The sequence below is a fragment of the Bactrocera neohumeralis genome, chromosome 6, assembly GCF_024586455.1.
Source record: "Bactrocera neohumeralis isolate Rockhampton chromosome 6, APGP_CSIRO_Bneo_wtdbg2-racon-allhic-juicebox.fasta_v2, whole genome shotgun sequence".
Classification (NCBI taxonomy): Eukaryota; Metazoa; Arthropoda; class Insecta; order Diptera; family Tephritidae; genus Bactrocera; species Bactrocera neohumeralis.
The window spans coordinates 50800261-50813822 of NC_065923.1; the positions used below are offsets into that span (position 1 = coordinate 50800261).

General features: G+C 35.4%; 2 protein-coding genes across 2 annotated transcripts; both read left to right on the forward strand.

The window, feature by feature from the left end:
* The first annotated feature begins 1674 nt into the window (after positions 1-1674).
* LOC126763496 (UPF0389 protein CG9231) lies at positions 1675-8875 on the forward strand. Its single transcript, XM_050481046.1, has 2 exons — positions 1675-1950; positions 8581-8875. The coding sequence occupies exons 1-2, from the start codon at positions 1766-1768 to the stop codon at positions 8768-8770; spliced, it is 375 nt and encodes a 124-aa protein (XP_050337003.1). The 5' UTR covers positions 1675-1765; the 3' UTR covers positions 8771-8875.
* Positions 8876-11385: 2510 nt separating this feature from the next.
* On the forward strand, positions 11386-12433 carry LOC126763495 (replication protein A 32 kDa subunit). Its single transcript, XM_050481045.1, has 4 exons — positions 11386-11502; positions 11564-11616; positions 11677-12248; positions 12301-12433. Exons 1-4 carry the CDS (start codon positions 11490-11492, stop codon positions 12377-12379), a joined length of 717 nt encoding a protein of 238 aa, XP_050337002.1. The 5' UTR covers positions 11386-11489; the 3' UTR covers positions 12380-12433.
* The last annotated feature ends 1129 nt before the right edge of the window (positions 12434-13562 follow it).

A 13562-nucleotide genomic window follows, 5' to 3' on the forward strand; every position in this document is an offset into this window, starting at 1 on the left:
CGTCTAAAAAATTTTAGCTGTTGAAGTGAAGTTGAATTGCCTTAACTTCAGTTCGACCAAGTCTGGTTGAAAACCGCAATAGGGGCATAAGTTTGTTATCACTGGAACAACTTCTAACAGTAAGGCTGGCATGAAGTCCAACTCGGACCTGGAATTTTCTTGCTGCGTTTGCGCTAGAAGGCTCCATCCACCTCGGTTTGCTACAAGTCATAGAATGGATAGAGTCGCCTTAAAACCTGTCGGGCCTTAAGACATACCGAGAGTGGGCCAGAAGTTACGTGGTCCCCTACTGCCAACGTAGTACTGCGACCTTAGCCTCTACGACTGTGCAGTTAGCACCTAATTCGCCCACTACGCCGAAACTCCAGCCGAGTGGTGGAGTGAACCCCTAGGGTCCATAGGAGCTTAAACAGGCAGCATGGCTCCTATTCTAATCCCAACTTTCATTCCGCTCGAATCCTCGTGTTAGCCCACCTCAGAAACTCCTGCTTCCTCGCACAGTCTTTTCCGTGTATACGACCGTCATACATCGGAACGCCTTATCAGTTAAGTGCAGTTTTTGTACTGGCTGATGTTATCCCCCCTGTTACATGTTGTCCAACAATAAATCATCCGGATATAGGTGCGCTAATAAGTCGTTTGCGAGATGGAACTGGCGGAACAGATAGACGATTCGACAATCTGCACAATGAATGACGAAGTCTAACCAGAAATATGGGCACCTTTAATAGCTCGCTGGATATTAGCATGGCTTGCGGTGGTCTGATAAATAGCATAACATGCTGACCTATGCTAACTATCGCATGAGACAATCTGCCCAATTTATTTCCATTGGGAAACATACCGACTTTATTTCTGTGGATAACCATACCTTTGTTAACCGTAATCAAACAAACTCGGTCGGCTTCACAAAATTTACCGAGAGCAGCTCCACCGCACTCGCCATTCTTACGCACGTAATCGTTGGCGAAGGTCAATTCTGCAATGTGATCGCAGCTGCCACCGGTCGCTTCATCCCGGCTGGAAAAATAGTGGAAATACGCTTCAATTTTCTAGACGCAGTAGCTGTTTTAGCACGAAGGTGGTTACACTGCAAAAACCATTTTCAACGGAAATGAAACCGGTCTTTTTTGGAAAAAAATGCCTAAAAGAATTTTTATTGCACGTGAAGAGAAAACTTTTCCAGGTTTTAGAGCCGCTAACGATCGGTTCACCGTGATGGTTTTTGCTGAAGATTGTAAATTGAAACCTCACTTAGTTTATCGCTCAGAAATCCAAGGGTCTTAAAAAATAAATCCAAAACGGGTTTGCCTGTCATTTGGAGGTCTAATGCGAAAGCGTGGGTGACAACTTCTAACTTTGAAAACTGGTTTGGCTATCATTTTATTTTTAAAGTCAAACGTTACTGCCAGTAAACGAAATCCCATTTAAAGTGATGCTACCAATTTGCAATACATGTTTAGTGAAAATTGTACTAATTTTACTTTTCCGTCGTTTGAAATTTTTAATACAAAAGGTGGAAAGCTGTCAACCGTTATCGCCCGATCTACAATTCGGTATGTCAATTTCAAAATATTTAACTATATCTTGAAAAGGTTCGCAATCTATCTATAACGTTTCAAATTATTATCGCGATACTGTATCACAATCAATAAAATTGAACGTGTAGGTGATGCCTTACTCGGAAAATAAAGAAGTTGCGAAATTACAGAAAACATACATGTTTTGTTTTTTTTTTGTTTTATAGTGTGAAACTACCAAAAAAATGTTCGGGATATTAAATCTTGTGGCAAATAGAAAGAAATATGCCGAGAATTTTAGAATTGGTAAATTTTTTAGCCAAGAGACCGGAAAGACTATTCATGGCCATACTCCCAACAACCTCGAGAAACGTTTTTTGGTATGGAGCGGGAAATATAAGTCCATTGAAGAAGTACCATCTTTCGTTAGGTAACAATACAGATAGCTGTAAAGAATATCTTACTTATAATGTCGAAAATCGTTGATAAATTTATGACAAATTGAAAACAGACCTATTAATACTAGTGTTATATCCTTATTGTATAAGTATACATGCCTAAATAATCATAAGTAATCAGTGAGATGCACATAAAAAGTCATAAACCCATAATAAAGCAGGACGTAAGGGCAAACTTTAGAAAAGCATCGCATAACTGAGGTTTAAAGTGAATAATAATGTACACACAGTGAACCAAAAAAAATTTTGTACATGGAAGTGTTTTGACTTTGAAGCGACATTCCTCTTACGAAATTACTAAAAGTGTATAAACCAATTAATTTGATGCTAACCCTTACAGTGCAAAGGGGAAAAAACAATCTCGAAATAGACAATATGGCTTGGATTTACAATAGCATCCCTCGATTTCGGGGTTAAAATGGGTATGTACGGGTAGAGGAGGTCGTATAGATCAAGAAATGGGGATGCTTTTCTAAAATTTACCCACTAAATAATAATTGAAGGCCCAAAAATTAGCACGCCCCAAGCGGAAAATAAAGTGTCTTGCAGTATCATAAACACCTAAAAATATCGCTGTCGTTATCGACAAGATGGAGACTGGAAAAAGTCCATCCTCAAACTATATGGAACCTTTTAAATTCCAAAGACTACATTTTACAGATTTGTCCAAATTTTATTTATTTGAATCTGGTGATCGCCAATTTGTATGATGTAAGAAGGGCTAAGCGCTGAAAGATAAAAATTTAAATAAAACAGTAAAGAATGGAGGTGCCTGTATTAATTTTAGGGAGTAATGGGAGCAAATGGCGTCGTTAATTTGTCTGTGTAGCAACTACTATGTTGCAGCTGCAGAAGAAAGATGAAGCTTGGGGAGGGGTCTGATCAGTGTAGCAGACATGCTGCTTAGATGAGTTCTTTTGATCCAAGAAAAGTCCTTTGTTAACAACTAGACTATTGTGGCGGCGAAGTACTTGATCTAGATGCGAATTACATTCCCGTAGAGGTAAAGTCGCAGATGTAGCATGGAGCGATTTGTCTCAAAGCATCAAAAAGTTACCTGCGAAATCTAATTGAACTCAATGCACGAAAGAGGAAGATACGGAGCAACCCCGCTACAACTATCGGGTCGGCTTTAGTGTAACATCCCACGATTTCAGGGTTAAAAAGGTCAGTTTTTAACCGTTCTGTTATTGTGTAAATAAATATAATAGATTATAGTAGAGATCAATGTACCAAAATGTTGAATTTCGCCTTCTCGATTTTGTTTGTGCCGATTCCGGTGCTAAAATATAGTGTTAGGTTGATTATAATAATAATATGTAAGATACATATACCAAAAATATGAAAGAAGATAGATTATAATATAATATGAATGCAACTCATTAACAATCGTGTCGAATAACGAATGTTAAATTATGCATATACATACATACATATATTTGCAAATTTGAAAACATAACAAGAATAGAATTCTTGTCTCAGCTAATTTTGTTATAGCGATAGAATTCTGCCGAGTTGACACACCTTGGCCGGATAAAAATCCGGGTCCGTTCCTGTGACGTAGACCCGACTGTCGTGGGAACGGTGTCTCAGCTAATGTTATGTAATGTACTTTATGTACTATCGCAATATGTCAAATATTTTGAACACTTGCCCTTTGTCTGTAACTTGTGAAAATCTGTTTTTCTTTGTGGATTGAGAATTGTGTGATTTTTTTTTGGGTGTACCACATAATCCCCAAAATCAAAATCCCCAAAATAAAAATCCCCTTTTTCTGAAGTTCACGAGATATTTTATGTTTAATGGTTTCACGAATATTTAATAGGTAAATTAAAGAAAATGCAATACATGTTATATCAATCAGTTTAACAGTCCTGTACATCGAAGTCATTTCGAAGTCGGCTTATTTTTATTTTTTGGGCTCGTTTCGATGGTAAGTACACCCGGCGGTCTGGTTGGCAATCTACAATTGCTTCCCAATAATTTGGGAAGGCGCCAGTGAAGATGATGTACTCAAATCCTTTACTTTGTTGTTCGCCTGTGCCACAGATACTTGATGGGCCTTTGGATCATGATTATGGGCAGTAGGAGCGCGTTGTATTACATGATCGCCACTATTTTCTTTTGTCACAACAACACTTTTACACATTAGGGATTTTCTTTGCGCACACGACCAGCGGAACTCTTTCTTCTTTTCATTTTTGGAATGAAAGTGGTAATCAAAACCATCCAAAAATATTTTATTACTTTTTTTGACACAGTAACGACGACTTCCATTTTCTTTAAATTTAAATATTATTTAACACGATATTTAATCAAAAATAAAACTATACAATTTTAATCAAATTAATTATACGTAATGTGATAAATAATATGAAAAAATGAATATGGTAAAATAATTGTAGAAAAGGTAACGGTACTATTTGTATTTTAAGTCATACATATATATGTACATATCGTCACCTGAAATGCAAAATAACGTAACAACATTTTCGGAAAATTACAGTGGCATGAATGAAACACGACATAAAATGGAACATGAGTGAAAAAAATTTTTAATATTGGTTAAAACTGGGTTATATCTGAGCGCAGAACCTGAAAATGTTGGACATATGTAATATTATGTTTGTAATTTGAAGTAGTGAATCATAATCAATAAGACTCTCAATTTCGAATTTTTTGATGATACGTTATTTTGCATTTCAGGTGACGATATATGTTATATTATGCTCTCATTTTCTATATTCTTTTGTTTTCTACTCGATAACAATGCTGCTCAAAACCAAAGTTTTCTTGTCTCTTGCATATATTGTGAATTTTGCCAACCTTGGTTGCATGCAGCAATAGCTCAGAGGTTAGAGTCTGCAGCTATAATGCAAGGGTTTTGGGTTTTTTAAATACTATTTTTTTTAGCTTTTTAGTCGCTAAATTGATGAAATAATTATTTTTTTCCCTCTAAATCCGTCATGCGTTCTCGTCTATATCTATATATTGTCATATATGGGTACATATATATGTAACTACGAATTAAAACTAAACTAAACAGCGGTTTTACTATTTTTTATATGACCTCTAATAATATTTAATAAAAATAAAAAAATGGGGATTTTGTGTTTGGGGATTATGTGTTTGGGGTTTTTTTTTCAACTGGGGATTTGCGCCAATTAGAGATTCCAAGTCCAAGTCCTCCTCCACCTGGTCTTTCCAACGGAGTGAAAGTTGTCCTCTGCTTTCCTCGGCGGGTACTGCATCGAACACTTTCAGAACTTGAGTGTTTTCGTCCATTCGGGCGACCTAAAAGCAAAGCCGCTGTCCCTCGTATAGCTCATCGTTACATCGAATGCTATACTCGCCTCACTTGCGTGAACTTCTACACAAGATTCCATTTTCCACCGTTTGGTTAAGATTCGAGATTAAGTAACTGTTTGCGAAACTATTAATATATGTTGCACAAGTGCACTTGAAATCACCAAAACAACGAGTGACCTATTGCTTTTAACATTGTTGGTACCATTTACGGCAATGTAAGTTTTGAACTTAAATAGCATCGTCACGACATAACGACGGCCTTCTTCTTCTTTATTGGCGTAGACACCGCTTCCTCTGCTTCGTAGCCGCTGTCTTTTAATTCGCTGAACTATGTCAATGTCGTCGTATATCTCGTACAGCTCATCGTTCCATCGAATGCGATATTCGCCGTGGCCAACGCGCAAAGGCCCATAAATCTTTCGCAGAACTTTTCTCTCGAAAACTCGCAACGTCGATTCATCAGTTGTTGTCATCGTCCAGACCTCTGCACCATATAGCAGGACGGGAATTATGAGTGAATTATAGAGTTTGGTTTTTGTTCGTCGAGAGAGGACTTTGCTTCTCAATTGCCTACTCAGTCCGAAGTAGCACCTGTTGGCATAAGTTTTCCTACTTGGGATTTCTAGGCTGACATTGTTGGTGGTGTTTACGCTGGTTCCAAGATATACAAATTTATCTGCGACTATATATATATATGTATGTATATATTACGACTGTCAACAGTGACGTGAGCGCCAAGTCGCGAGTGCGACGACCGTTTGTTTGATGACAGGAGATATTTCGTCTTGCCCTCGTTCACTGCCAGACCCATTTGCATTGCTTCCTTGTCCAGTCTGGAGAAAGCAGAACTAACGGCGCGGGTGTTGAGGCCGATGATATCAATATAATCGGCGTACACCAGCAACTGTACACTCTTATGAAAGATTGTACCTGCTCGATTAAGTTCTGCAGCTGGAATTATTTTCTCCAGCAGCAGGTTGAAGAAGTCGCACGATAGGGAGTCGCCTTGTCTGAAACCTCGTTTGGTATCGAACGGCTCGGAGAGGTCCTTCCCGATCCTGACGGAGCTTTTCGTGTTGCTCAACGTCAGTTTACACAGCCGTCACCATACGCTTACATAATTATAATTTTGTGATTAATAGAAATAAATATTTTAGCTTATATTATTAAGTACTTTGTACTTCTTTGAATAATAAATGATATATTTATAACGAGTTAATGTATTAGCAAAAACTTAAATATATGTTTATAGAAAATGTGTAAAATAGTAGAATCATTTTGTAAATTTTATAAAATAGCATATCCTGAACGTAAATACAAAAAGAAAGCCAATAATAATTCATATTCAAATATATTACAGGAATATGGAACATTTTTGTTGCACTCATTGCCATATGACTTGGTTTTCATGCATTTGCCATTATTGTCTTCTTATTGTGTCAAATTTTACATTAGCTGCTCGCTGTGCTCATATGAATTGATTTTTTCGTTGAAATCAAAACATTGCAGTGTGATGTTGAACGAAGGAATGACTTGGAATACGCTGTCAGACGACATGTGCAGTTGTTTAACATATATTTATACCCAGAAGAAAATGTCGGAAACCCCATAAATTACGATCAATTTACAAATGATCAGCGTGACGAGCTGAGTTGGTTTAGCCATATCTGTCCGACAGTCTGTATATACGCGAACTAGTCCCTCAGTTTTTCAGATATCGATCTGAAATTTTACCCGTGTCAATTTCTGCCCAAGAAGCTGCTCATTTGTCGCTTCTTGTGAACTAAACTTTTTTATTTGACAAGATACCCTCGTGAAATCTATCATGGATTATTTTCTAAGTTATCGGTACAACCTTCGAATAAATTTTTCGGATCGTAGCACTATATTTGCCATGTTGACAGGTCGTCGATAAGCTTTTAACTTTCGCCCGAAATCAGAAATGCCAAGTATTTCTCTGCCTCTGATCTCAGAACTATTTAAAATCTAATTTATTGGTCGCCTTAGTTAGTGAACATAAAAATTAAAATTATAAGTGTAAAATTTATTTTAAATACAAAAAATACGTAATTCAAATAATGGTAATTTTCAACTTTAAATTCAAGTATCTAAATTTACCAATAACTATTGGTATCGGCTGCGGCTATAACTATATGTATTCTTGATCTGGAGAATTCCTCTACCCGACCATACGCATTTTATTTCCGAAATCCTGGGACGATATTCTAAAGTTTTCCCTATTTATAAAAAAAAACAAGTAAGGAAGGGCTAAGTTCGGGTGTCACCGAACATTTTATACTCTCGCATGATAAAGTGATAATCGAGATTTCCGTCATTTACATATTTTTCAAATACCGTATTTGTTATTCCGTTTGACATTGGTCAAGTAGTTCCTGAGATATGGTTTTTGGTCCATAAGTGGGCGACGCCACGCCCATTTTCAATTTAAAAAAAAAGCCTGGGTGCAGCTTCCTTCTGCCTTTTCTTCTGTAAAATTTAGTGTTTCTGACGTTTTTTGTTAGTCGGTTAACGCACTTTTAGTGATTTTCAACATAACCTTTGTATGGGAGGTGGGCGTGGGTATTATCCGATTTCTTTCATTTTTGAACTGTATGTGGAAATGCCTGAAGTAAACGACTCTATCGAGTTTGGTTGACATAGCTATAGTAGTTTCCGAGATATGTACAAAAAAGTTAGTAGGGGGCGGGGCCACACCCACTTTCCAAAAAAATTACGTCCAAATATGCCCCTCCCTAATGCGATCCTTTGTGCCAAATTTCACTTTAATATCTTTATTTATGGCTTAGTTATGACACTTTATAGGTTTTCGGTTTTCGCCATTTTGTGGGCGTGGCAGTGGGCCGATTTTGCCCATCTTCGGAACTTAACTTTCTTATGGAGCCAAGAAATACGTGTACCAAGTTTCATCATGATATCTCAATTTTTACTCAAGTTACAGCTTGCACGGACGGACGGACAGACAGACATCCGGATTTCAACTCTACTCGTCACCCTGATCACTTTGGTATATATAACCCTATATCTGACTCTTTTAGGTTTAGGACTTACAAACAACCGTTATGTGAACAAAACTATAATACTCTCCTTAGCAACTTCGTTGCGAGAGTATAAAAACCCTGAAATGTGGGAAATAACACCATTTTAGTATTAGAGTTTAGTTATACTATTAATGTATAATGCATGTAAATAATTTTTTATATATTTGCGATATTAATGAATTAATGAATTTTCATAGTTTATATTTTAATACATACTTTAAATTTTATTTGTAGTAATGATGTAATGGAGCGTTCCCGTAATAAGGTCCGAATTCGGGTGGCAAATATCATGATGGCGCTTACGGTATTGGGTTGCTGCCTTATGGTTTACAGTGGTAAACAAGCTGCAAAAAGTGGCGATTCTGTAGTCAAACAAAATCTCGATTGGCACACAAAATATAATGAAGAAACAAAAAAAGCTTAGGTTTTCAGTAATCATGTTTTGTTTTATGTAATGAAATATAATAAATAATCAATTGTAAATGTTTTAAAATACATATTTACATAAAGTAGTTAATTATTCTCTATACATTTTATGTTGTTTCTTTTTTATGTACTTTGTAAGAAGTGTTTGCTTTACTGGTATCTTATTAAAACTTTATCATTATTTCTGCATAAATTGAACATACGCCAGCTAATTGGTTGATAAAATCTTAAAAACATCAGATATTAATTTCTGTTTTTATTGTTATTATTTTTTTTTTTTTGAAAGTTCAATTTTTATCATGCTTTCGGTTGTAGACATTAATATCATTGACTGACGGTAGCGTTAAACCGGGTTAACTGCGTTATTGGGAATTTGAAAAACAGCTATCAGTGTTGCTTGATTTTATTTCACAATAGATTAGAATTGTCCATTTTCAACAATGTTGCCAACGAAAATACAGTTAATTCTCTAAAATTTCGAGGATTAAATGGGAGTTAGCAACAGAGTTATCTTCACTAACTCCCGAATTAATTCGAAGTAATGCAGTCAATGCTATATTGATGCAGTTTTAAAAATAACGTGTTGATATGTTTTTGTAATAAAAAATTGTTTCCTCCGCGTACAACCGCAACGTTATCTAGCTATCCATTTTCATTGAAAATATTATCAAAATGGCAATCAGCTGTTTACGAGAGTTTTAAACTCAGCTGCTGTCTGTCACCTACAAATTTGGATCTGATTAAGTGCGCAGTTAATCCGGATTACGCTGCCGTCTGTCAAGGCTATGAGGTAACTGCTGGCTTAAAAAGTTGCAGTCTGAATTCGATAACTAGTTGTGAGATCGCATACCTTAACGTCACTACTTGTGCAAGGTCTCCTATTGAGATCTTAATTGGTGCTTGCTTTACATACTGTAAAATGAAAGATTCAGAGGAAAATCAAAATTGAAAAACGAGATAATGTTATACACCAAGTTTGGTTGAAATTGGTCAAGAAGTTCCTAAGATACAGGATTTCAACAGAAATTGTGCTTTTTAAACTATTGCATTCTCAAAAGTTGCTAATTTCCAAGACGAAATGGGAAAATCTGCAGTACAACTTTTCACTAAATGATCAATAAATGTATAGCTTACTTTTTATTAGTTAGTACGAGTATTCTTCTTTTAAGAATTGGAATTATTGTTGTCTACGTAAACATTAAAAGGGCTTTTATTGTGATGCAGTAAATAGTGGTTACGCTGTACAGTTTGCACTGCTGATTGTATGCTCACTGACGAGTTTGATAGCAAAATTATTGATTTCTATTAGAAATGTTCAAAAAAAGAATGATAGGTGTAAAAATAAGAAATTTATTAATTGCGAACAACTTTAAAGTCGAACGGATTATTCTAAAAGTAATCTATTCTTCGTCTATGTTATAAAATTAATAAAATCCCAAAATGTAATAAAACAAAAATATTAAATTTATATTTAAATACAATATACTTATATTTAATTATAATGACATGTTCTGACCGACACTTAACCACGTGATGTAGACTGTTGAGTAGATTCTTCATTTCACATACAATGGAAAAGTCAAAGATATTCTCCGTTGGATTTCGAGGCTGACATTTTTGTTGTTGTTATTACTGGTTCCATGATAAATGAAATAATTTACTACTTCGAAAATATGACTGTCAACAGTGACGTGGGAGCCAAGTCGAGACTGCGACTACTCTTTGTTTGAAGACAGGAGATATTTCGTCCTGTTCGTTCTTTCGTTCACTACCAGACCCATTTGCTTTGCTTCCGTACCCATTCTGGAGAAAGCAGAATTAACCGCACGGTTGTTGAGGCCAATGATAGCAATATCATCGGCGTACGCCAGCAGCTGTGCACTCTTACAGAAGATGGTAACTTCTCTATTGAGTTCTGCAGCTCGAATTATTTTATTTTCTCTAAGAATAAATTGAAGAAGACGCACCAAATCGAGTCACCTTGTCTGAAACTTCGTATCGTACGACTCATAGAGTTCCTTCACGATCCAGCCGCTTCGAACGCTTCTTTAACTCAAAAACAGAAAATTGGGGGTGCAACTGAGGCATCATTATAAATTCTTGGAAACGATGCTGTCTTAGTGTCAACTGTGCATTGTAATTGTTTTCTTTGCATTGATGCCTTCAGATAAAACTGCCAATGCGAAATAGACAATTGAAAAAAATAATATTGAAACGGATTTCTCTATAAATCGTCTTATGGCTAATTAGTTCTTAATACGGAAGCACTCTAACTAGTAGTGTGTTTGCTGTACAATCCGACAGTCCTTATATACTAGATCATTAACAAAACTTTGCCGTTAGAACATTCTGGCAATTACCAATTTCGTTGCCTAGTTAATACTATCAATTTATCATCAATTCTATTTAATTCTCAGTGGTCGTCACAATATATTAAAAAAAAAAACAGAAAACTACAAAAGGGCAGCAAACAGCTGTATATGATGTTGGCGGAAAACCAAAATTGGAAACAGTGCTAAATTTAGATCAGCTCTTTTATATGGTTGTGGTTATAACACCTATAACTGAATTTTTACTGGCGTATGTGAACATAGTATAAAAAGAGAAGTAGATATTTATTGGCTGTGGAGACGCGGAATAATATCTCTGATAATAGCTCAGGACTCTTAAAAAGTGGCGCCAATATAACTAATTCCCGTAAATTTATTAATAATAAAATGGATATATCCGGTATGTCTTATTTGTGTTTTTATTTGTATGCCGTTTATATGTTGCTGTTTTTATCATGTAGTTGGTTCATCAACAACTCAAAATGGTGCAAGCGGAGGTGGCGCTGCGGCTGAAGTAATATAGAAAGTATTTAAATAAATAAATTCAACGATTATTTGTTTATATATGTTTTAGGGTATAGCTCCTGTTTTTATTAAACAAATCTTATATTCGCCTGAGGGGAATTTTAGCCTGTATGGGATAACTTTTGGAATGGTATCATGTGTATGCATCGTTCGTTCTATTGATGTGTCTTCTACAAAAATTACATATTCCTTGGAGGACCATTCAGGTCAGATAGAAGCACATTACTGGCTAGAAGAAGGTGACTCAACCAAAGCTCCTGACATTATGCTCAATCATTATGTCAAGCTGTTTGGTAGTGTAAGGACACAAGGCTCACAGAAAATGTTAATGGTTTTTAAAATGATTGCAATAATGAATTCTAACGAAGTTTGTACTCATGTATTGGAAGTGCTGAATGCTAGGTATAAATCTGAAGAATTCGCTAGTAAAGGAAGTGATACGTACGCTACAAATGCTGATTCGATGAACTTTAACTCCAAGACTAGTGGAGATGATTCTCTTGGTTTGGAAGGAAAACAGCTGGCAGTTTTACAAGCCGTTAAGAACAATATAAGTACGGAAGGTATCAGCCGCAAAGAATTGCAACAAAAATTTAATCATATCAGTGGAAATGAACTAAAGTAAGTTTTCGATCAATATTATATGTAATGATATTAATTATACATTTTTCAGCTCCCTTATCGAGTTTTTGATATCAGAAGGTCATATATATTCCAGTTTCGATGCAGACCATTTTGTTAGTTCGGAGTAATTTTGTAAATACTTACAATTTAATAAATTTAAAAATATTTAATTTAAAATACCATTTAGTAGTGTGATGTGAGATAATACTATTACGATGAACCAAAGAAATTGGTTAGGGTGCCTGAAAAGGGACACCCAAAGCCGAGCCAAACACTGATTTAAAAACAGCGCTGTTTATTCTTAGGTGGATGAGAAATTCAACGCTGAATTTCGCTCGTATTTACTAATATACTGTTTCGTTCTGTTTCTTGATCGTAACAGTTTCTTTTAACTTCAATGGATTTAGTTCGAATATAAGTTCTGATGGATTAGGGAATTCCAGTCATAAGTTTTCCTTTAAAAATATTAAAACCGGGTATTCTAAATATTGTTCTACCAATTCCTTGTAAGAAAAATATGAAACTTGGCTTTTCTTTGGTCATTATGGAAATTAATTAGGGAAAATATTAACAGGAAATGTAAAAAAGGACTATTTTATTTAAAAGTCCAAATTATTTTAATATGTTATATAAGTAAGGTGCAAAAAATTATTAAGGTCGTTTACAATTTGGAAGTATTAAAATAATCTACTATTCTACAGCTCTTGAGAAATATCATCTCAAGTCTAAAACATGTCAAAATCGGATCATAACTGCTCTAGCTCTCAGTTACCGTAAAAGGGGACGCCGGTGCCTGGTACTAACTTTTTACCGGAAATAACAGCCAATCTCAGATATATTATTGCAATTCGACGAAAGTCAATAACAATAATCACTTAGATTATACGTGACATAATTACATTTAACAAGGACATAGATTATACGTGACATATTTACATTTAACAAGGACATATCTAAATTATTTTAAGAACTTTGCTTATTGATTACGAAATAAAACCCGTTTTACTAAATTTGTTGATGGTTTACGAAATAAAATGGGTTTTTGTATAAAAAATAAACACTTTAATAATGTAAACATTTGCATTATTTAATATTTATTATAGTATTCTTTATGAAGTTTGATGTGTAGCTTAAATGCTAACTAGCAAGCAGGCAATAAATAGACACTCAACAGGGAACACGGTTAATATCATCTGCCTGGTTTAATTGGAATAAAAGGAAACGAAAAGGCTACCGTAGACCATTCAGTACCTTCAAGAGTTGTTTGTAGAAGAGGAACATCTCATGTCTTGGAACTCTAGCCACACCGAG

Coding starts and splice junctions, on each gene's coding strand:
- LOC126763496 (XM_050481046.1), top strand. CDS start 1,766: ATGTTCGGGATATTAAATCTTGTGGCAAATAGAAAGAAATATGCCGAG. Junction 1,951..8,580: donor GAAGTACCATCTTTCGTTAG/GTAACAATACAG, acceptor TTTTATTTGTAG/TAATGATGTAATGGAGCGTT.
- LOC126763495 (XM_050481045.1), top strand. Junction 11,617..11,676: donor GAGGTGGCGCTGCGGCTGAA/GTAATATAGAAA, acceptor TATATGTTTTAG/GGTATAGCTCCTGTTTTTAT. Junction 12,249..12,300: donor ATCAGTGGAAATGAACTAAA/GTAAGTTTTCGA, acceptor TACATTTTTCAG/CTCCCTTATCGAGTTTTTGA.